The sequence below is a fragment of the Myodes glareolus genome, chromosome 26 (assembly GCF_982192425.1).
Source record: "Myodes glareolus chromosome 26, mMyoGla1.1, whole genome shotgun sequence".
Classification (NCBI taxonomy): domain Eukaryota; kingdom Metazoa; phylum Chordata; class Mammalia; order Rodentia; family Cricetidae; genus Myodes; species Myodes glareolus.
This window is the reverse complement of record NC_142051.1, coordinates 4,000,555-4,026,015: the sequence shown is the minus strand read 5'-3', so window position 1 is coordinate 4,026,015 and position 25,461 is coordinate 4,000,555. Positions and strand designations below refer to the sequence as shown.

The following is a 25,461-nucleotide window of genomic DNA, read 5'->3' as shown; positions in this document are numbered from 1 at the left end:
ACTCTGCTGTCTTGTGAGGACAGGGTAGGCTTGCTTTGCTCTGAGATGTCTCTCTCACAAGGACTGGTTTCCGAGTGCTATGCCTGAGCAAGCACAAAGTTAAACTTGAGGATAGTGAGAAGAGAGGTCACGGGCCAAAAAAAAAAAAAAAAAAAAGAGGCTCAAAAATAGGTTATGTAGGGGATAGGGGAGCAGTTAAAGGCACTGGGTTATTTTCCTTGAAGAAGGAAAGACTTGGAAGAAGCGGTAACATCGTCCAGCAACCGAAAGAGCTGCCAAGGGGAAGGGCTGGAGTCGGTTCTGAATCACCTTGAGAGTGTGCCTAGGAAGAATTTTCTGAAACCAAGGGCAGAGCAGATTTCAGCTCTGCACAGTCAGGACTTCTGAGCTGTCAGAGCTGCTGCAGAGAGGGAGAGCAGAGAGAGTTTGTCAGCTCCGCGCTCCAGAACACACGGCATGCCCGGTCAGCAGTGCTGGCCACACCGGATGTCGGGCTAGCTGGACGAGCTGGCTTCCGGGTCTTCCCCTCACACTGGAACCCATGACTGACAGTGACCTTCAACTTACCATTTCCTTATGGGGACTGCATGCGAGCCGTCATGTGAACATGGTTAGCGAACTCAGGCATTCGACTGATACAAGGCATTGCTACATTTTCACATTATCTTAACTCTGCCCATCATCACGATCTCCACTTCCCTCCTAACTTCTCCAGCCTTATAAAGATTCTAATGTTATCAGTGTTAAATTTAATATTATGACTACCATTCAAATTTTTGAAACGTTTCATAAAGTAGTAGTTTTTCACCTTTTTACTAAGGAAGGAGAGACCATGTATTTCATATGCCAGTCCTGGTCCTGGCGCTCGGGTGCAAAAGGTTGGAATAGCTGAGTTTATATGTATCGCCTTACAGGGCAGAACTCCATTTACTGTGATAAAACTTGACTAGGGTCTTTTATCTGGCATCTTTTTATGTCCCAGTAATTTTCAGGTATTGACTACTGACAAAATACATAGTGTCTGGAAATGGATAAGCAGAACTGTCAAATCTTGCCAAGACAGGGTAAGATGGTTTTGAAAAATTACTTGCCTTTAAAAATAATCTGTCAGTTATTCTAGGCCTTAGTCAAAGTTAGTTGCTTCAACACTGCAAACTTTGGGTGTTTGCCCAGGTAGCCAGTTGTCTCTGTGATTTGTTGCTTGTTTTGGAAGTCGTTTGATTGCACTTCCTAATTACTCAGGTAACATTATTTCCCTTCTCAGATCTTTGATGGGGTTGAAGACCAGATAAATGTAGTTACTTTCCTCTCATGACTTGGCCAAGTTATTTCTTATACAAGACTTAAGTTAGTTAGAATAAGATATTTGTTCTTATTTTATATAATTTCAGTAGGTTTAGAACTCTCTTACTTAAACAAAGGGGTGTGTGTGCTGCAGGAGCTCCTTCCGCTAACTAGTCACAAGGTATTATGACTCGGAAGAATTAAGAAGGGTTGAATCTATTTGTGATGGGGCTGGAGAGATGGCCAGAGTTTGGTTTCCAGCACTTACATCAGGAGGTTCATGACTTGTGACTCTAGCTCCAGGGAGATCGGACACCTCTGGTCTCCTGCACTTTTGTGCTCATACTCAATAGACCGTCTCTCTCTCTCTCTCTCTCTCTCTCTCTCTCTCTCTCTCACACACACACACACACACACACACACACACACACACACCATAATCGATCTTTAACTTTACTTGAGATGGTTGACATACTTTCTCCACCAAATTCCAATATCGTGACTATGTAATAACTGAAAAAATATGTCGTTTCAATTTTTCCCACCTATCTAGGACATGACAGAGAATGACACAACCAAGGTAGGCCAAGCAAAAGGAGAACCGAGAAGAGGGGTAGCTGGATACACACTCACACCTGCTCGCCAAGCTGTTTGTGTTAGGGTGTCAACAGGATGTCTGTGGAGACACATCTATGACACACCTTCCCATCTCACAACCACATCACCCTAACAATGAGGACTAAGGAAAACTGGGCTTTTGTTCAAGCCAAGCACGCCTAAGAATCAATGGGGTCTCTTGTTAACCCTCTTGTCAACAGGCTCAGATCCTCCTACCCATCTTTGTGAAATGATTGCTAAAACCACAACACAATGAGGTCTGGACCTGTCTACATTAACCCTACCGTCTGGTCTGTTTCATATCCACCTAAGCTTTCTGCATGAACCACTTGGCCATCAGGAGCCTATCCACGGGTGATAAATGCCCATGTCTTCCAGGGAGAGAATTCCAGGCTAGTGGATGGAAGTGCTCAGGTTGTTCAGGGTGGGCACAACTGAAGCAGATACGGGTTACCAAAAGGCATTCTGCACATGCAACAGAGATGAATCTTCCATACCTTGACTTCCATAGCTGGCATCGATTCCAGACCCATCCCAGGAATCCACAGCACTGTCCACGCTGGGCACCGTGGAAGGGTATACATCGGAGAGCTTGCCAGGCTTCTGTATTGTGGAAGAGTCCTCTTCACCGTCTCCCAGGTCACTCGAGTGGCTGGGGATGGGGAACTTCTTGGGACTTGATGCTGGTTGGGCTTTACAGACAGGGAAAGGGGGTAATGTATCAGTGTAAATTCAAATGAAAAGATCCTCGAATACGCTAGCTAGTGAGTTATTTCCCTAGAAACACATACAGACACTAAGCACATTCTTTTAGGAAAGGAAACACTGGAAATCCTTAATTGGGACTTCTTGTCTCACTCACCATCTGTCTGCTTCTTGATTTTCAGGGTGACAGTCTCTCCTGCCATCTGTAGCAAGTGGATGGCTTCACTCAGAGGCTTCCCCTTCAAGCTGCTGCTATTGATGGCTAGGATTCGATCTCCGATATGGATTGCTCCAGTCCTGCAACACCAGACAGGGGTGGGAAGGTAGACACACCAGACAGGGGCAGGGGAGGTAGACACACCAGACAGGGGCAGGGAAGGTAGACACACCAGACAGGGGCGGGCAAGGTCGATACAATCCCTGCATGCTTCTTGGGGTAAATTTCCCTTTATGCCTGCACATTACTTATAACAAAGACTTGGGGAGGTCTCTAAACTTCAAACTTGCTTCCTCTTGGGAAATGTTGTAATGGAATCTGTTGGGAATGACTTTTTCGTTTTGAATAAAATTAGAAAACGTGTCTTAATAAGTTTCAAGAATGGACTTATGTATTTCTTAGAGTCCAAAAAAGCTGAGTCATCTGGTAAACTCCTTACAGGTTCCCAGGAAATGAGCTCTACGGAACAACTGATGTAGCAGTGTGCAGCAGGCGACACCCTGATTTCTACAATTTTAATGTGTTTACTACAAAGAGGTGCTCACCTCACTGTAAGACAAGACTGCTGTGTAGTCAAATCTTGGAAACCTCTATCTATCTATCTATCTATCTATCTATCTATCTATCTATCTATCTATCTATCTATCTATCTATCTTCTCTGTCTGTCTATCTATCTATCTCTCTCTCTATCTATCATCTATCTATCTATCTATCTATCTATCTATCTATCTATCTATCTATCTATCTATCTTCTCTGTCTGTCTATCTCTCGCTCTCTCTATCTATCATCTATCTATCTATCTATCTATCTATCTATCTATCTATCTATCTATCTATCTTATCTTTCTCTGCCTATCTATCTATCTATCTATCTATCTATCTATCTATCTATCTATCTAGGTGCCCACTTCTACCCCTGATGCCCTGGAAGCAAACTCAGTCTGCATGCTCGCTCAGTCAGGTGCTCCGCCAAGACATCCGTCTCCCTAGCCCCAGAAAAGACACTAATTTACTGATGAGCACACCAAATAGCCATATTTAACCTTTCTCTTTACACCCTCACCCAATCCAAAAGAGTACACTGGAATGTACAGTTCTGATGTTTACTTTATCTGTCACTGCTGGGGGCTGGGAAGCATTGGAAAGACCAGGAGAAGACCGACAGTGTAGCAGTAAGAGCTTTACCCTTAGATAAGGAGCCAATGTCAGGCCTTGGCTGCACTGGGTCACTTAAACTTCAGATAATGAAGAAGTTAACCCTGTTCAGAGGGTTGCAGGGGCCTGGGAGTTTTGTTTCAGGACCATAGTCTGGGTGATGCAAGTGACGTAGTGTCTGCTGGTCAGTAGGGGTTGCTTAACCTGTCTACTAGTGTCGTTCGAATTATGGAATATTCCTCTGGGGAAAAAAAACCTCTTCTCTAATAGAGAGTATTAGTTCAGGAAAGATGTAAGTTGTGGGAGCTTGGTGTAAAGAAACATTTTCCTGACTCCTTTGTTGTCTGACAGTAATAAGTAGGATGGCGGAACACCTGAAGAGCGCCCTCTCCCAGGCTGGCTCTCCCAATCCCTCATCTGGCAGACAGAGCAAAGGGGATGCCTGAGGAGCACCCTGTCCCAGGCTGGCTCTCCCAACCCTCATCTGACAGACAGAGCAAAGGGGACGCCTGAAGAGCACCCTGTCCCAGGCTGGCTCTCCCAACCCTCATCTGACAGACAGAGCAAAGGGGACGCCTGAAGAGCACCCTGTCCCAGGCTGGCTCTCCCAAGCCCTCATCTGACAGACAGAGCTGTCACATGGGCTGATTTCTAAGTAAGGGACGTTGAAGTTCTGAAACTCCACAGTGCTACATCTCCATCTTGCAAACTCCTACCGTCAAAAACCAGGCTGAAATGATGTGCCTGAGCATTTTGAACTAAGTGACTGAAAAAAACAGATTTTGTTACCGAGCCTATTGTGTGCCCAGTAGCATGTCTCAAACAAGAACGGGCAGTGGAGGGCGGAGAGCAGGTGGGGCCTGTGCATCACTGTCAAGGGACAAATGGACACTGTTCAACGAGACAGCATTGCAAGGGTGACTACACTCTGTTAGCTGTAGTCTTTGAGGACCAAGTCTCTATTATCCTCCCCCCAGATAGAAGCTTAGCACAATACCTGTCAGGCAACAGAAAGCTCAGCAAATGCTTGCAGAATTGATTTGGACAAGCCTTTTAACCTCCCTCAACTTCACTCTCCTCTTCCCCAAATGGGCACAGTATAAATCTACCTGCAGCTGACTGTGGTCTCCCAACACACTTTTTCAGAGAGTAATACCCATGCAAAGCCTATGGCATCCTTCACCGTCTGTAAGACGCCCTTCAATGTTAAGTCAGAGCTCTGCCTGAGAGTTCCCAAGCTTGAAAAATCAATCCTTTGTGCAGATTTAAAAGTCAACCAGATAAATAACTAGGAGAAGGGAGAGTGTTTTGTAAGGGTGCAAGCCCCTCTCAGCCACAGGTAATTATGGAAGTTCCTTCAAATTTTACCTTTCAGCTAATCCTCCTTTAGTGAGGCTTGAGATGATTATAGGATCAAACGGTTCTTCAGTTCCTGAAATAGTGATGCCCAGGGGCCCCCCATAGCGCTTCAGTTCCACCGTATAAATAATCGCTCCGGAACTTTCTTGCTCATCTGCAATAAATGCCAAGGAATTATAATTGGTTTCATTGGAAAAAGAAAAATAACACATATATATTCCTCCATAAAGCAGGAAATGCAAAAGTTCCATGCTGCAACAGTATGACTCAGAAAATGACTATTTTGGGAGGTAGCATTTCCTTAATAGGATTTCACATTCTAATTCAGGGATGAAGTTGTCCTGAGTGTCAGGGATGGGGAACACTTGCATTTAGCCAGTGGGTGGCCCACTGAACGAGGCCCACAGAACCTCCGTGTTATGTTTGTGCTGTGCACAGTGCTAGGCCAACCTTTTGCTATGTTTGTAATCAATGGCCATGGAAAAACACACAGCGGAGTAGATAACACAGAGCGAGAATGCCCCTCCATAACTCAGAAAAATGGCCACTTCCAGGCTTTACACACACACCACTGCTCAAAATAAGAAAGTTGGTTTTGCTCAGGGTTGGATCATATGATAATTCTTATTGAGGTGAGACCCAGAGAGGTTATCCTGAAGACAATACCAAGAATTTTAGAAAATCTTTCCTATAATTCCATCGACAGTGTCTTAGTCCTGTTGACCCACCAGGGGCATTATCCAGGGTTCGACCAATGCTCTCTCTGCTATGGAGAGTAAGAACGATGCAAACTATTCACACACTGCAGGAATCTGCCAGGCTGCCACATGGTCATGTGTTCCTAAGGCCATTTCAGAGTGGTAGGAAAGAAGACATTTCTGTTCTTTCCTGGACATTGGTCAGAAAACTGGCACAGGCCACTTCCAACATGGTGGCTCTTATGACTCCATTTGGGTTGCATTATGAAGTCTCGGGATTCGAAAGATTTTTATTTGCTCATGTTTGAAGTTCCTGACATTTGTTTTATCCGTTGGCCCGAGAGCCGTGTATGACTAAGGAGCTGTTTCATTTCTGCACCTCAGGATACAATGAAATGGCCCAGTAACTGCTTGGACAAAATTGTCATTTCTTTACAGTCAGAGGGAGAAGAGTAAGGTATCCACAGAGCCACACTCTGCAGTAAGCAGCTGTTCATTTACGATATGAAATGCTAAAACATGGAGGGAAGGAAAAGCTTGAGTTAACAATTCAATTATCTGTGTGCGTGGTGAAGAATTAGGGGGAACATAAAAGGCAAGGTCAGCGGAGTAATGTGTGCAGGGACGCGCCCTCTCTTGTCAGCATTTCCTTTATTCGTGGTCACAGCTTGCGAGTTCTGGAATGCAGCCACACCACTTCTCATGGACTCTGCTCCTTGTGCTGGGAATCAAAGACCACACCAGTCATAAGATGCAGTGCTAGAATCAACATCTTTGGTCAAAAAAGCACTCAGTGCATGCTTCAAGTCAGATCCTCCACATCAGGTCTAAGAACTCTGGGAGATGATGGTCCCCAAGTTCCTTCTAGGCTGCTGCTTATGCTGTGGTGAGCAGGCTGGTTATGATAAACTACTGAGGGCTCCAGGGAGAACCATGGGGAGCCGGTTTAGTGAATTCAAGCACAGAAGCCTACATTTTCTAATAGTATAATATTTTGTTACCTGCCAGTTCTGTCTTTGATCTAAATGAATTAGGGATATAGTGAGTAGATTACATTTATGTTGCAAGCTGTGTCAATAATTATATTCTGGAGAGAATCTGGAATGACTCATCTGATTAGTGACCCCAACATAATGAAATGATAGCTAATATTATTTATCTCTGGGTTTCTCTTGGTCCCTATGTTAGGAGGTGTGCTGTTGTGCAAACCTTGACCCTTCTGTGTGTTCCATGTGATCTGCATGTGAGAACAAGCACCAGGTATCCAGATTTAGGCATTGTCTTTCTATAAAATTTGGGAAAATGCAGTTTAAAGCCACTGGAGAACCAGGGATTTGTGGAAAGTTATAGGTGAAGCTTAATTCTAGATGAAAACAAACATTGGTTGAGAAGAAGGTGAACTTAGGGGCAGACCCACTTGCTGAGAGGCATGGGGAGAATTTCTTCAGTTAGTTCAGCCTTGCTTCACAAAATGACAAATAGCTCTGAGGATGGAGTAGATTGGCAAAGGGTAGTCGTGGTGCGGGCCAGCTTACACAAGACATTTTATATTAGCATCCAGGTAGGCACCAAAGACAACTGCTGGGCATTCAGTATGGGGCATAGTTTCTTTGTTTCTTACAAAACAAGAAAATGGCATCATTATACTAGAAACACATCCTTCAAAGGGTAGTGGTGAGGCAAAAAAGTAAACCTTTGGGGATTCTAATTTAAACAAACTAGTTGTTTAAAAATTACAACTCAATTCCACCCCTGTTTCTCTCTTGCTCTTTTCTCATTTTTTTGCTGTCCCTCTCTCTCTCCATAATATGTATATATACATATATATTATATACATATGTATGTTTTTATATAATGTACGAACTCATAAACCATATTTCTGGGAATCATGAACACTGCTGAGATACACACTGATATTAAGATCACTGCTAATTATTTTAACTGGGTTATATTTCCAGAGACCTTCCTTTAGAGATACTGTTGTTATTTACAGGATGGATGCCTGGGTCTGCTTCCCAACAATTCAGTGGGCAGAGAAACTAGACAGGGAACTAGCTAGCCATGGCTATTCTGGGAGACGCAATGATGGTCACTACACACTTTTTCTCTGTTTTCTATATGGACTTGAGATTTCATAGTTTAAACTCTGTCTTTGCACCTGATTTTACTAACAAGGTTAAAAAGAAAATAACCCTCCTATAAATCCCCATATATGCTGCAGGTAAATAGGCATTTGAATAGCTTCCTTCTTTCTATTGGTGGCAGCAGCTGCCCTACGTGGTCCTACCTAAACCACGTGGCCTGTGAGGCTATAAGACACTTGCCCTTGAGGAGGCTCGGCTTGGCTCTGCCTAGTTTTTTACAGTAAGGTTTTGTTCTACATGGCTTTCCTGCTTGGGACCTAGCCTTTGCCGTCCTTCCACATCCATTTTCACTAGCGCTGCCAACTTACGAGGCTTGGTCTTTCCCTCCTGGAACATTTTTAAAACACAAACCTGAATACATTGCACTCTTAGGTGAAGCCTTCTTATCTGTTCTCCAGCTCCTTAACAGATTACAACCGAGCCTTTGTGGGAGCTGAGCTCCAGACGGCCACACTGTCCTCTCCTTTCTCAATCCAAGCCCCAGAGCCTCTCCCGGTAGAGTCCCAAGTCCTTGCACAGTCATTGAATGATGTCCAGTCCCCATCTTTACTCCCTGTGCACCCAGCTCTTTACTCTTGTGCTCCCGGAGGAATTTCTCTTTCTACCTCAAGACTTGACCCATGTGCCTTATTTTCTAAGGATGCCCTAGTCTCTTTGTTGGGTTTGGTGTGCTTTCATAGGACATCTCATAGCTTCTGTCCATCATGTTAGTGTTTTTCACCTTTCCAACTCCTCGTTTAAGCTTCTCCATTAACTAAAAGAAGGAAAAAGTTTGTTTTCTTGAATGAAAGGATTAAAGGCTAAGGAATAGGATTCAGCCTGGAAGAGAGAAGTTTTGAAGCCCATATGCTATTGCAACACAGTACCTAAGAGTCTTTCATCTCAAGGACCAGTTTTAACAATATTCATCTTATGGCATATACTTTTAATTCTGATTTTATATACATATATACACACATACACATACATATGTGTGTATATACAATTTAATGTACATGGGTGTTTTGCTTGCACATATGTCTATGCACCACATGCATGCCTGGTGCCCAAGGAGGCCAGAAGAGGGTTGTAGGATTCCCTGGAACTGGAGTTACAGATGGCTGTGAGCCTCCATATAGGTACTGGGAATTAAACATTGGTCTTCTGGAAGAGCAGTAAGTGCTTTAACCAAAGAATCATCTCTCCAGCCCTATCCCATGTTTTTACTGATTTCTCTCATTAGAATAAAATCCCCCCAAACATGATTTTGTCCTCATATCTTCATACCATAGAACTCTGCCTGGCATCAGGGGGAAATGAGAAAACATGGTTTTATCTTCATATCTTCAAACCCTAGAACTCTGTCTGGCATCAAGGGGAATTCAGAAAATGCTCCAGAAGAGCAACAGGATGGAGGATTGTTAGCATGGGCGGATTCCCAGGAAGAGCTCTCTAAAACAGTTCATGTGACAGCACACGCTGGGCCAAGTCTATGTCCCTTCCTCTAGGCAGATGACACAAAGCCAGTGCAGCTCCATCTAGAGTGTGAAGCCAAGACCTTGATGATCACTAGGGGGCCCCTGCCAACCCTGAACTACCTCCCTTCAAGGTTCTGGAGTGAACTTCGGAATCCATCTGCCTTTTTGGGTTTTAGCCCAGCAGGCATCTGAAAGGCCACGCTGCCTAGGAGGAAGGCACTGACCGCTATTTGGAAAGCTATGTTCAGAGCATTTTGGAGGTAGAAGCTCCCCAATCCCTGATCCTTGAGGCTGCTCTCACTTCCAAAGCTCAGGAAGCAGCAGCTAGAATCTTCAACCCCGAGAGGAAGGAGCGTCTGTGAAGACAGGGTGTCACAAAGTCTCAAAGCGAGCCTAAACAGATGCTAATGATATTATAAGCAGACTTTCTATTCCAACAGCAGGTTTACAACTAATAGCGAGAGGCAGGAAAGGGGCCAGCCTGCTTGTACGTTCAGCTTAGCTCTAGTTAAGGAAATTAATGGGACCACGGAGCAGATGCGAATTGCTGCATTACTTGTCTGTAATGTTATTTTCTGCCTTCTTGAGTGCCGCCTGTTTAACAAAATGAACACTGTTTGGCTTGAATCCATAACGGCAGCTGCTGCCATGGCCAAAGAGGAGGTTCAGATTCAAAGAGGGGTTTTGGAAGGAATGCACGTGCAGGTCAATCAAAGTTCACTTCAACTAAAAAACTGATGGAAGTAGTCTTGGAGTTGGACTAGCCGGAGAAAACAAGCCATTCAGAGAGCCCCTCACTGTGCTAAGGCCAGCTTACAGTCAAGCAGGGTACTCAGGGTATTTGCAGGAGATATGGAAGGTTTATGAGTGGAATTAAATGTCTCTACGAAAGTGATTGTTTCTAAGTCTCAAAATGTGATTCAAGGACCAGCAACTTTGGCATCATCTGGGAACAGGTTAGAAATGTAAATTCTCTGTGCCTTCCCAGACCTGAAACAACCATAGACTCCAGAGGAGGCTCCGATGGCCCTGTGAACAGCCCTGGCGATTATCAGGTATTCTCAGGTTTGGGTGCCATTACCACAAGAGAGCAAACACGAGACAGCGAGATCCTTCCGGTGCTCAAAGCACAGCCAGGAGTCAGAAAGGTTTCTCCTCTGCAATCTAGGCTTTAGGGGAAGTCTACTTCAAATAACTAGCTTGGCCTAACACGGAAAGAAAACCCCCAATAAAGCCCAGATAGAATAGATTCAACTAGAAGTAAAGGCTAAATTTGCATAAGCTTGTATTGCACACTAAAGGAAGACCACGCATTATGGGTAGGACAAGCAAAGGCCTGGACCTAGTTTTTTCCACACATTTGAGAACCCATGAAGAGGGCAAAGTGCTGAATTCACAGATTCAACAAACAAGCTCTCAGCCGAAGGAAGGTAATTTAAACCAAGAGAAAACACAGCAGCTGCCCGCTTCATAGACAGAGGCAGAAACGTGATGCAAAGCCTTGAAAATCCGGGTTCCTGGGTATTCGTGCATTATTTGGCACAACTCCCCCCAAATCTCTGCCAGCCTTCTCCTTGGGACCTAGCCGTATCTATAGTCTCTTTATTGCATGGCTTTCTACCAGGCAAAGCCAAGGCAAAATGACAGAGTTATTTCAAGAGAGTTCTGCGCATCTCGTGGACCCGGGAATAGAGCGGTCACCGTCCTGGAGCCTGGGACAAGAGCTTATCCTTTGCCCTGCCCAGTTACACTCCTCTGATAATGCACAAGAGCTTCTGAGGGCAAAACAGTAACTGAATCTAGAGGGAGAAAAATATTCAAAACTCTAAGTGTTCTTAAGCATTTGGCCATTACAAAATAAAGCTAAAATTAATTTTCTCTAATTGTGGCTGCTAATAGTGCTCACTGGGTTCTACTAGGTATACATGCTTTGCGAAGATACAGTAATTACTTCCTTTGATCCTCAAAGGAGTCAGTACTGGAGATATTTAAAGATACAGATCTTTGTAGATGAGGAACCCGATAATCAGGGAAGCTATTTGTGTAATTCCCAGCTTGCCAGTCTGTTTGGTGTTCACAGTCTTTTCATTCTATGGAAATAGCCACAGCGTTTATTTCAGACTCACTCAACATGAGTAAAACCAGTGGTCTCTAACCAATTCCTCTGGACTCGTTCCCTGTGTGAGGTCCTGTGGTAGCTCCTCCCATGGGCTTTGGCGGGCAACTTTAAACTCCTCACCATAGTCTAAAGGCCCACGGTGATGTTCTAGAAAACCTTTCCACTTCATCTCCTACAATATCCTTCACATACTTAATGCTTCAGTATATTAGACCACTGGGATGCACCACGTTTTCTCTCTCCCCCTCCCCCTCTCTCTCATAAACCCTTGCCACCTCATAAACCCTTGCCAGTTCAAGGTAGTTGAGTCTCCTGGCAAAAATCGATGCTTCCACGTTCTCTTGCCCTCTTGTGCTGTATTGGTCACTGTGAGAAAATAATCATGAGAACAACATCAAGGGAGAATTTATTTTGGCTCGCCGTTTCAGAGGGTTCAGCTCCAAGCACTCAGGCAGGGAATATCATTGCAATCATGGTACATGGTTGGGGAGCGTGCTCACCTCATAATAGAATCTTTAAAGGAATTCCCCGAGTAACCTACTTCCTCCAACTAAGAGGAAGAGCCCTACATCCTATACTTTGAAGGACCTTTACAAAGAGTGCTGCCGCGGACGTGTACACAGCCATATATCCCATTGGTGTGTGTGTATATGTGTCTGTGCTCATGTGTGTGAATGAACGTAGAAGCCAAACATGGATGCGCTCTGTCTTCCACAATTATTCCCCACCTTCTCTTTTGAGATATGGTTTCTCAAGGAACCCAGGGCTTGGCAATTGGGCTAGCCAATAAGACCTAGGATTCCTCTTGCCTCTGCTTTCCCAGTTGGTATTACTGGCACACATGCTGTACCCAGCTTTTTACATGGGTGCTGAGAATTGAATTCAGGTCCTCATGCTCGCATGCCCAACACTTCACCCACTCAGCCATCTCCTTAGCTCCCTCATCCTATTTTTAAATTACTAATTTTTTTTATTGTTTCTCCTATTTGGTGTTGACTGACTTGAGCACAGAGATTGTACCCTCATTATTTAAGAACTGGCAGTCCTCTAAACAGATATCTGGGACCTCATGGACCCTAAATTGCTGATAGCAGGATTGAAAATCAAAGACTGCAACATTTGAGAATGGCTCCAGCATTTCCCCATGTACATAGCAGATCAATGAGCCGGCAACAGGAAGAAAGGTGGATACTCAGAAGCTCGCACCTGTTTATACCAACGCAGCACTACGTATCTTAGGGCACCAAATTATATCATGGGGATCCATGAACAGGACGCTAAAGGAAGAAATGGAGTATGGGAAGCCCAGGACTCGTATGAGTAAGATTTCACCCTGAATATTAGGATTCACAAACTTCGGGGGTAAATGGTCACTAGTCAGTAATAGCTCAATTCATCGGTACGACTTCAGATTAAACAGAACCTCAAACGTTAAAAATCAGTGGCTGGTGTAATGATCAGTGCCCCCTTTCTGCTAAGTTATATCCTGATTGAGGAGCAGAATGGAGGGAAAGGGATTTTAGGAGATAATTATGATAATAAAAATGGACCCTAGTTTATGGAACATTGACTCTGCCAGTGAGGAAACCACCAAGCCACACTATCTTTCTAAGGTATGTATGGAGCCTGCGTGTGCATGCAAATGAAGTCAGGTAGGTATGGAGCTCACACTGCATGCAGAAGTCAAATTGCACACAGCGCTCAATAACCTGTCCAGACTCACACAGCTAAAAAATAGTAGACTTGGACTTCAAACTCGGGCCTGATTTTAAAATATGTGTGTGTCATGGCTCTAAATGGAATGTCTCCATCAAATCTCTTTCCTCACAGCTCAGGGAGGGCTGAGGAAAAGGAGGCAGAAATAGTGTAAGAGCTCAAGGGGAGGGGGGACACTAGGAGAACAGGGTCTCCTGAATGAATTGAGCAAATATGAACTCACACAGACTGAAGCAACGAGCACAGAGCCCCACGGGTGTGCACCAGGCCCCTGCATACACACTGTAGCTCTCAGTTAAGTGTTTTCCTGGGACTCCTGAGTGTGTGAACAGTGTGTTTGGGTCGTATGCCTCCTTTGGGGCTCTTTTCCTTCTGTTGAATCACCTGTTCCAACTTCAGTGTGATGGGTTTTGTTTTATCTTGCTATGTATTTTGTTGTTTTGTTGGTAGAAGTCTGTTTCTTTTCTAATGAGAGACAGAAAGGGGGTATATCTGGATTCAAGGGGAGGAACTGGGAGGAGAAACTGTAATCAAGATGTATTTTATGAGAAAACAATCTATTTTTAATAAAAGGGGAATCAATAAGCTAAAATATTTGCTTTTTTGATCACAGAGGATCTTAAGAACTAAATTTTGACCAAGTATACATTTGAAATGAGAAGGGCTTCCCTATCTTGTTTTGCTCCTCATACAGAAGAATTCACTTACTCGAGTTGTATTTTCTTTCTCATTTATCATGAGTGTGTGCATAGTGTGCATATGTGAATACATGCATGTTTTCTATACGTGTGTGGGCATACATGTGGATGCCTGTTCACATGCATGTGGAGGCCCAAGGAGGACACCAGGAAACACTTTCAATTGGTCTTCCATGTTCTTCAATGAGGCAGACTCTTTCAGGTGAACCCAGAGAGCTCCCCGATGTGATTAGTCCTGATCACCAGCTTGGTCTGGGAATGCCCTGTCTCTAACTTCTGAGTTTGGGCTTCCAAGTGGGCCATGTATCCCCATCTGACATTTATGTGTGTTTCTAGAGATCACGAGCCATCTCTCTAGTCTTTAAGTCTCACCTGCAATTGTGGGACAGAAGAGAAGAGAAGGACAAAGCCAGTTCTTCCAAGGTGACAATCAGACAACAATTCTGAAATGCTTACCTGCTGTTTGATCACATCTTTAATGAACATATATTTTGATATGCCAATTTGAGAAATATAGTTTGAGTGAGTGTATCCCCCCACAGTAACATTTATAACCATATTTTGGGTATATATGTTATGTTTTCCAGTGAAATTTAGGATAGAAAAGAATTAAAAATAATAAACACAATGATTACTATAATATTAGGCATAGAGAATATAGGTGAAAGATGTAAAGGAGTTGGGGGTAGGCCAAAGGAGATCAGCCGAGAACACAGTGGAGCGCTCCAGCTCTGGGCGGCTGCTTCAGTAAGACCTGCCAGCATATCTGCCTGGCGGACTCTGAGACCGGACACACTGCCAGCTGCCAGTACCACACACATTCATCCCTGGGTTGGCTTTCTCCTCTGCAAGGGGTGTAGCTGAGATCTGCTGAGTCTGGGCAAATCAGGCTAAGCATGTTTTTCCACAGGGCTTTGCCTCTTCCTTAGGACAGAACCCAGTTGATGCTGGAAGCTTCAGCCTTTTCATGGAAGAAATTCCCCAAAGAGAGTGCAGTGGGAGCAGACTCAAAAGGGACAGGATGCAAAGCAGGCATGGAAAATCAGTGAGGAAAAATGAGTACAAGCGTGTGCACACTTTAAACTGCTGATTACAAAATATATTTGGCTATAATCATTATTCTCAATCTACCAATGGACACAACTACTGTATTTTTCTTTCACTGTGAATAGAAACCTTGAACATACGGCTTGACATGCTTGTGACGTCTAGACCTATTATGATTTAGTTATGAGAAGATTATAGAACATTGACAATTTTTTACTGGTTGGAGTCATGATTCCAATCTTAAGTGTCCCTGAAGGCATCCATGTTAAAGGCTACTAATCATAACTGATTATTGATCTGTGCCACCACTAGGACATAGTGGGACCTTTAGGAGGTGGGGCCCAAAGGAAAAAAGCTAGTCATTAGAGGCACGTCCTTGAAGAGAATGTTGGTCAGCTGGCTGTGTTGTTTGTGGGCCAGCTGACCATGGGTTGAAACCAGGAGTGAAAAACAAGCAAATAAAAAGCAAAAACAACCAATCCATCCTCCTTCATGTTGGTCTGACCAGATATTCTGTCACAGTGGCGGAAGGATGGACCAACACAAGAAATGGAGGCTTAGACGGAAAGCAGTGGCTGTGACTTCCTCACTTGGCAATGTCTAAGTCTTTGGAAATGACTTGCGGGAGGAACTTGGGGAAAAATTTGAAAGAAACGTTCAAAAAATGCTTCTAGTTCTGCAAGAAGAGCATGCGAGGTGGTTCTATGGAGAACCCTCAAAACCAGAACGCTGATAGGATCCTCAGCGAGTGCTCATGAGGTTCAGATGGATGTGAGGACACTCTTGGATGGGAGACCATATATCACATCCTCCAAGGGACATGCCTATGGGTCCCCCTATGACCTGATATTTTGTGAGATGCCAAATTTAAAGCTCGTAGGAAGACACTTTGAGACAGCAGTGTGTTGACTGGCATGGATAGCGCTTGCTGTTTACATCTGGATTTATATTGAGAATCAGGAGGGAAAGGCAGTGCAGAAGGGACTGACCAGCTTGGAGTTTAGGTTTTTAAAACAAGGGGCTCTTTAAAGGCTGAAAATAAAGTGAGCTCGCTAAGTAGACTAGTACCATCAAAACTAGCCAAGCACTTTGCATTGGGACAGAAAGATGCTGTCTTAGCACCTCAGGCATTAGCCAGTTCCCATCTATCAGTGGCTCAAGGGTGTAAAGATGGAAAGCCTGCGAAAGCCTTCGATTGGAGATCACTCCAGGGAGCCTTTCACGCACAGGCTGCCAAGAGAAGCGCTTCTCTGAGCTCAGCTAACAAAAACTCAGAAGCTGCTGCAGCTGTGCTCCAGGTGGGTCGAGTTACTGCTCAAGTTGGCTGCAGACGTCAATGCCATTCTGTGCTGCCAATTATGCTGCCTTGAATCTCAGAAGTGAATGAACTTGGACTTTTATGTAATGCTAGCTAGAGGTCTTGGGAATTCTTGGAGATAGACTGAAGAGTGTTGTATCTTGAGTTGGACATGAGTCTTCTGGGAATCCGAAGTGGAATGTTTGGTTGGAATATGAAATGCAACCCTGCTCTGCTCTCTCCAGGTTCACGTGTTGAGGGCATGGATCTTAGCTAGTACGAGTTATAGGCTAACTGAGTCAATGGGCAAATCCGTTGGTAGTTTATAATGCATGAACTAGTAGGAAGTGGAATTGAGCATAGAAAATGGAACTGGGCATCACTTTGGAGGGCATAACTTGTTCCCAGCCCCTTTTTATTTTCATTCCTGTCAACTTAATTCCCCCACACCTCTTTGCCATGATGCTCCACCAGCCAAACATGCATCAAGACCCCTGAAACCATGAATTCAAATATATCTCCTTAATTCTTTTTAATTAGGTATTTTGTCTCAGAAATGAAAAGCACAGAAGTAACAAACTATATATTATAGGCATAGTTTAGAGAAACAAAGACTTGAAACTATATTCCATACAACCACATTCTTAGGACGGGCCTTAAGCTTATCGGTAAGATTGGCAGCATTTTAAATTAAATTTTTGTGATACCGATTTAAATCAATTTCTAGAAGTTTCATATTAGTGAGTTATTTTAATAAATGGACTTCTCAACAGTTCCAGCTTCCTACTGGGAGCAGATAAAAGGGCTTTTACTGCAGAGCTGTGAAAGGCATGTCCCTTGCATTACTGCTAAGAGCATCGCCTTGAAGCTTGTTAAGTAAGAGGAATCCTGGACTCCTCCTGGAGATGATGCCCAGGATGTGCGTTTCCAAAGCTCTCAGGAGACGATGCACAATGACTGGGTCTGAGAAGCACTGCTTACAGGTCACTGCTCACACATCACTGAGGCCCCTAGACCGGACAGGACCCTTAGAAAGTGGGACAGACTGTGTGAGGAATCCCAGCGTTTCCCTTGTATTCTCATTCTGCAATCCTGGTTTTAGAGAAGTTTGCTAAGGAAGTAATTCAAAGGAAGACAGAAATCTGAAGAAAACCCTCTCTGCATGAAACATGACACTACTCTCTATGATACTGAAATCACTGAAATAACAAAGAAAAACTCTGAGTTTGTAAACTAGTTAAACATTTATACAGTTAAAAAAGCAGCATTAGTCATGGTTATATGTTTCAAATATCAAAAACTCTCGGGAATGACCAGGTCCATCACCTTAGAGTGTCTTCATACTTAAAATTATCTTCTTAGAATTGTAATTTTTATAAAAATATCTTAGTTGCAAAAATTGAAAGCATCATTAAAAATTCACTCAACACTCAATGTCAAACTCAGATTCTAAAAACCAATAAAACACTGCTATCACGTCACTAGCCAGCTGCTACATGGAAAACATCCAGATTTATTATCTTTTTGACAGATGGGCAGTTAGAAAAGTCAGTCTTAAGTAAGGATGCTGTCATTACCTGAGTTATCTTCGTCTTTGCGGATTTTGAGCTTCACCAGATCTTCGCACTGCTGGAGGATCTGGACCGCGTCCTCCATGGAACAGTTGTCCAGCCGGATGTTGTCTATTGCGAGCAGTTTATCCCCGAGTTCCAGAGTTCCGGTTCTGTGGATGAGTGCACAGCACTGCATGAGTCACGGCAGATACTCACGTGGGCTATTTCGAGAGGCGCTGAGCACAACGCAGTGTTCTAGTGGCCTTCACAGTCAAAGGTCTCAATTGTTTGCAAACTGTGCTATATTGACAAGCTCTATTTCTTCCCAGTCTTGTTTGGGATGGGGGCTACGGTGTCACATTGCATAATGTTCAAACATTTTCCTCATGCTTTCTTCAACCCAGGCATTTACCCAGGAAGTCTAGAGCTCCTTAGGGGGTACTAAGCACAAGAGACCCCACATATCATTGGGTTCCTCTCAACCTGGAGATAATTATTTCCCAATATTTATCCTCTCTTTTCTTCTGCTGGTCATCCATGATAGATACACAGGCTATCTCAACAACCCCAATCCCTTCCCTCTTATGGATAGGAAACAAAAATGGTGAGCAGGTGTGATGGTTTCCCAGCTCTGGATTCCCTGCCCACTTTCCACCTGTTGCACAAGAAACATTGTTTTGTCCTTGTTTGATACATGATATTAATAATTTACTTTTCAACACAGCTGTGCCTATACTATATATCTGAACTCTTACTATGTCCTCCACACTTTTTTGTGGTTACTATTTCTTTAATGACACAATTATAATGACAGGCTGGGTTTTTAAAGTCTTAATTTAAAAACAACAAGAAAAACAATAATTTAAAAACAATAAGAGGAAAGTTAATATTATGTTGGCATGCTCTATTACTTAAAATATACTTTTTTTAAAAAAAATAGACAATCTTATTTAGATGTACACAGACCAGGGAGGAGACAGTTCTAATTTAGCTTCCATTGCCAAATTGATACAGCCTAGAGTCATTTAAGAAAGACGTGATGGTCAAGAGACTGTCCAGATCGCACAGGCCTGTGGCTATGTCTGTGCTGGAGTCTACTGATTGGTCAGTGGTTTTGGGGGGTCCAGCCCACTATGAGTAACACCATTCCCTAGGCAGGTAGCTTTGGACTGAACAAAAAACTAGTTACTCATGAGCCCATGAGTGACCCAGCAAGCAGCACTTCCTGCCAGTGACTTCCTTGACTGAGTTCTCTGGGCAGAAGGAATGACGCATGTAAGCTAGCAGGTTCACGTTCACGTGCCCACTTGAGACTCTGCCCCGATGTCTGTCCATAAGCGACTATGATCTGGAAGTACAAGTCAATCAAGTTATTTCTCTCCTGAGTTGCTCCTGGTCAGATTTTCTAAATGACATCAGCAGAAAGGGAACTAGAACAGAAATGCACACATGGATGGGGCTTCAAAAGTCTTACTGTTCAAAGGGGACACAAGAGCACCTAGCCCAGCTGTCGCACAAGCTACTGTCTAGGTGAGGTACTTCTCAGAACTGAAATAACTAGAAAATGAAAGGTGGAAGATGAGCATGAAGAAAACGCTCATGCTGACCCCATAAATCCCATAAAGATCACTTTCCACTCTGGACTATAGAAATACACTGACAGGAGGAAACAGGCAAATGAGAAAAGGCACATGCTTACCTGTGTGCCACGCTGCCTTTCTTGATGTCTGAAATGACAAGAGGGTCCCCAGGTTTTCGACTGGACGGTGCTATAATAATGAAGACAGAGCGAGACATCACATCTTTATATTCAGGACTCATGCAAGACTGTATATTCCTTCCTGACTGATAGTCACTTTCCATACCAGGGAGAGTTTATATGTAAATCAAAGGCAACCAACAGATGATTGATAAATATGCATACTAAATCCAAAACCACATTCATGTAAAAGTATTTGCATGCTAAAAAGCAAGACAGTCATTTAAATTTGCAATTGGAGGAAGCAGTTGAAGAGCTGATCATTAGGCTTAGGTCAGTGACCTGAAAGGTTGGCTCCCCAACAGGAGAATAATGAAATCAATCACTTTGGTGATACTGGGTGTGAGCCTGTCTCCAACCCTGTCCTCCACGCCTTTCTAGCAAAGAGATGTGCGCTCACCACGCTCAAGTGCCCTGGGAGAAATAGAAGGCAGTAATCACTGCTTTATGATTCATGTCGTCTAGATGGAAATCTTATGGGGTGGACTATACAAATCCTTATGCTCTGCCCACAAATTCTTACCTAGAAAACTCTACAGTGTTATGGGATGTGACTGCTTATTTTGTCATGATAGTAAATATTTTATTACTTAACTAAATACATATATGTGTATATATTATAAGCATATAATATAGACCTTATTAAACCACACATAAAATTATAATCAATCAGAGTGGTCAAATATTTGGAACCTTTAATCTTTTGGGAGGTAAGACTTCCATTTGATAAGAATAAAAAACAAACCATTTGGAAAGGAACTTTCTTGGAATTAACTATGAATATGCAATATACCCCAGAGAAGCTCAAAGAAACCATCTTTGTGTGTAAAGTTTAAATTTCATTTAGGATATCAACATTGGCCTCTGAGAGAAGATGCTTTGCCAACCTGAAGCCTGTGACGGTTTCCTTTTAGAGAACATGAAGAGGCCCTGAAGTAAGATTTTATTATAAATAGGCTGATCAACCCATAATAATCACAGAACCACATCATATCCCATAATCCCACCTGAATCCCAGAAAAATGTTTATGCATAAGAACAGATGGTTTAACAACTCAGCATCATATTTAAAGGAAAACCAACACCCCAATACCTTATCCACTACTGCAATTAGTCCTGAGTAAATGATGAGATTTCACTTAATCGCCAACCTTAACTGCTAGCAAAGTGTGCAGAACATATTCACTATAATTAACTCATTGTTTAAACCTTCACTCAATGACTGGATATGACTTACCCACAGACACAAACATCTACCAATTTTATTCATTCTAAAATAGAAATAGTTCTGGGCATTGGACATGCACGCACGCATGCAGGCACGCGCGTGCACACACCCACACACCAAACTTTTATTACATGCAAACATTATTATTATTCTTTTAGTATATGTCAATGAATTTGAGTAGTATCTTGCCAACCTATAGTAACAATGAAATAACATGCAAGAATTTCCTTTGAATTAAAAAGGCCCACAATTCACTGAAAAGGAAAACCAGCAATTGTAAAAACAGGAAGATACATCAAACTCACCCTTCTTTGCAAGACAGCAGAATGGTATCATGATGTAGAGGACAATGCTACATAATTTTTTTTTCTAGAAATGCCCTACACATCTACACACATAGGGTGGCTATCCTCATCTTTCTACATTCCCCTTTCTCCTTCAACCACACCCATAACTGAAACTCAACAGTTCTTGGTGGTGAAGTCTCTGGGGGTGAAGATATTGAACAGAGAAGCGTGTACAGACCTATATGTCGCTCTACCACTTCCAGGCACACAGATGTGGTGGTGAATCCTTGAGCGATCAGTAGTTGTCGATACCACCCTACTACAATGCTAAGTTCTTCTCTGCCTAGAAAATAGCAAGCCAAGCCTATATTGCTAGGCTCATAATGCTCTAAACCTACCAAGAAGGTCACTATCACTAAATGTTAATAGATTTTACATAGATGTGTAGCTTTGATAATAGAAAGCCAGTAGGACAATGTAGTGTAGGGATTGAGAAATGTCACTTGATGGTCATAATGGTTGGGGCTGAAGTCATAGCCCTGGCACTTCTAGGTTGATTGCTTGAGGACAAAGTCTTTAGATGACTCAGGTGCAGGATATGATGAATATTCACAATCTGTACCTGAGCGTTTCTGCTGAGAGGATTATGAGCTCTCAAACGCAGAGTGATTAGAGCAATTCCCACAAGACTGCTCTGTCTGCATGAAGTGTTGTTGTTATTGCTGTCCAGCCACATCGGACTCATTCCCTACTCCAATATAGAAATGGATCCTCCAGTCTTTATCCACCTGATCTTGCCCAAACTTGTGATCCTTCAGAAAATGTCTCATAGTCACTTAACACTTTGGATTTGATTGGACATTTCCGCAGATCCAGGCACTTACTGAGCATATATTTCCAAAACACCAACTATGAGCTAGGCATCTCTGCACTGGGCTCTGGCTGTGAAATCTCAGAGAAATTGGTTTGAAATCAGTTTAAAAAAGAGAGGCAGGGCTTGTTAGATATCGTAAGGTCATGAGAAATAAAAAGTTTTCTCTATTCTGAAATAATAATTTTCATATTATTTTATTTATTTATATATAAATATAAGTTTTTATATTTATTATAAAATAAAATAATATCTCTCTATATCACTTCTACTGGAGTAGCCAAACCAGTGATGGGTGGAGGTCGTGATCTACAATGAATGGGCTAAGAGAGTGACTTACAAAAGAAGAACAAGCAAAGATTATGGTGTGAAAGCCAAAGACAAACAATAGCAATTCCTTGAAAACTCAGTGCACTTGGCCAGATAAGCAGAACTGAGAAGGGGACAAGAGATCAGCACTGTGAAATTGTGTGTTACACGATGAAGGTTAGACTTACTAGTGTCTGTTTGGACTCCAATGCCACTGTGTCTCTAACGTCACTGCTAATGTACCTGAGTACATGAGTCATCTAGATGATTGCTCAGGACTCATCACAGCCATCTATTTATGTAGCAGAACAAAGTTGGTCTTCTTCATGTGGCATACAGGTGCATGTTCTTGAACCTCAAAAATATTATAATGCTTTTCAGATATATATATATATATATATATATATATATATATATATATATATATATATAAAGTTCTCTCCTCTCTCTCTCTCTCTCTCTCTCTCTCTCTCTCTCTCTGTGTGTGTGTGTGTGTATACTTGTATGTGCTTGTGTCTATGTGAAGGTCAGAGAACACCCTTAGTCACACCATGCACCTACTTTGAGACAGGCTTTCTTTCTGACATGGTGCTAACCAATTAACACGGGCTGGCTAGCCAGCAAACCCCAGAGATCTCCCTGTCTCTGTCTTCCCATGCTGGGATTATAAGTGCAATGCTACCACATCTAGGGTTTTTACACAGATTCTGAGTACGGAACTCGGGTCCTCATGCTTGGAATTAATTGAATTATTAAAGCATTTATCAACTGAGTCGTCTTGACAGCTCCAACTATTTGTATTAAAAACCCAACTCCATATAATTTAGTTGGAGATTGTGCACAAGCAAGTCTTCAACTTCCCGCTTCTCCAGATGTAAACACAGACAATTCCTGCCTTTAAGTTGATCCATTTATGGTTTGAGATCTGCTAGGGTGAGAGCAATTTCTTTCAGTAGCTCCGCACTTGGATTTGGTAGCACTAGCACCATGTGGCATAACAGTCTCTGTGATGTTGTTCAAGGGCAGCAAGCCATTGCTTCCCATTGCCCACGAGTTCACAGATAATCAGCCCATACTATGGTGTACTGTATTGCTATGTTGTACATAATACTTTACAATCAGTTTATTGGGGACATATCTCTTGAGGAACACACACTTTCAACTTCTTTGGTTGATTCCACTTATGAAAAAGCGTATAATGTCACTATTTTGTTTTTCAGTCTTAGTCACTCTCTGTTTGTATTATGAACCATACAGGTTTGTTCCCTTCCTTCCTAGATCATCACCACATTCATGTGTCTTTCTTGCCTCTGCATTCTTTCAATATGGCATATTACAAATAATCTTGGCATGATCAGGATTTGCTACTCATTTTAGCATGGCCATGTTATCAGTGTTCAGAAACAAGTCATACAGAATCCTGTTTCTTCCCTCTTCTGTAGAATTTAGTTGCATTCTAGGGAGTTCTCTTGCTCATGCTTTTGAATATAGAAATCCCAAAGCTTCTGAGCATTTCTGGGAGATACGCTTGGTTATAGTGAGTGGGAGGAGCTATCCCAGGGATAGATACTTGGTTACAGTGAGTGGGAGGAGCTATCCCAGGGAAAGATACTTGGTTACACTGAGTGGGAGGAGCTATCCTAGGGATACACACTTGGTTACAGTGAGTGGGAGGAGCTATCCCAGGGATAGACACTTGGTTACAGTGAGTGGGAGGAGCTATCCCAGGGATACACACTTGGTTACACTGAGTGGGAGGAGCTATCCCAGGAACAGACACTTGGTTACACTGAGTGGGAGGAGCTATCCCAGGGATAGACACTTGGTTACACCAAGTGGGAGGAGCTAGCCCAGGGACAGACACTTGGTTACACCAAGTGGGAGGAGCTAGCCCAGGGACAGACATGAGGTCACACTGAGTGGGAGGAGCTAGCCCAGGGCAGACACTTGGTTACACCAAGTGGGAGGAGCTATCCCAGGGACAGACACTTGGTTACACCAAGTGGGAGGAGCTATCCCAAGGACAGACATGAGGTCACACTGAGTGGGAGGAGCTATCCCAGGGACTAATGTATTGATTCTTAGCTCTCAACTGCTGCTACTGTCTGAGCTATTCCATTATTCTTACATACCCCAAGTTCTGGGGCCACCAGTTCCTGGGCTTCTGGGGAATATAAAACGCACTGAAGTTCCCTTCAGAGTCTGCTGCTGTCATCTGTTTTCCTTTTCTTGATCTTCATATAGGATTTTGCCATCGAAAAACCTCACGTTTCTCATGCCAAGATAGCATGTGCTCATCCACCATCATTTAATTTTAAAGTGTTACGTCATTGATCACCCTCACTGGGAGAATCTTATTTTTACAGAAAACACGGAAATTTGTTGTGCCTTTCATACAGCCCACTTTGTGATTTTTATAAAGAAAAACAAACTAAGCCTTTGTTTCTGCAGAGTATCTAGTCACGTGTCAGAAAGAAGGCCAAGAAATTAACTGCATGTGTAGGATGCCGCCTTTTGCTTTTCCGGTCTAGGCTCTGGGAAGTTCATCAACCAGATGATGACAGGGCTGAATGGCATGGGCACAGGAAAGCCAGCTTGCAGGCTGAAAGAATACGCTGCAGTTCTTGCTTTGCCTTTTATTGACTTTGGGTCTTTGGGAAATTTTGCTGTTGAACTGTACCATTCCTCTCTATAGAATATGGCCATCGCAGAGCTGGAGTGAGGACTAGGGAGGAAAACGCACACAGTCGCACAGTGTCGTTTCTATTGCCACAGTCTCATCAAGAGCCTAAAAAAATGGGCTAAAACTGTTCACTACATCCAAATTCAGAGGATGCCATTTTCTCTCAGTGAGGTCTGCAGTGTAGCTGGACACACGAGGGGATGTGTGCCTCTCACCACAGAGCGGTGGTTTTCAACCTTCCTAAAGCTGGGATCCT

General features: G+C 43.1%; 1 protein-coding gene across 10 annotated transcripts in view; it reads right to left on the bottom strand.

Annotated features, from left to right (window-relative positions):
• Positions 1-25,461, bottom strand: part of Grip1 (glutamate receptor interacting protein 1) — a 634,564-nt gene that overhangs the window by 32,375 nt on the left and 576,728 nt on the right. For all 10 annotated transcript variants that reach the window (XM_085683147.2, XM_085683148.2, XM_087902104.1 and 7 more), the window contains 5 exons: positions 19,768-19,837; positions 18,093-18,238; positions 5,349-5,493; positions 2,765-2,904; positions 2,400-2,594 (listed from right to left, as the gene is read on the bottom strand). In XM_085683147.2, the coding sequence (XP_085539273.2) occupies positions 2,400-2,594; positions 2,765-2,904; positions 5,349-5,493; positions 18,093-18,238; positions 19,768-19,837 (696 nt within the window). The remainder of the gene's footprint in view (positions 1-2,399; positions 2,595-2,764; positions 2,905-5,348; positions 5,494-18,092; positions 18,239-19,767; positions 19,838-25,461) is intronic.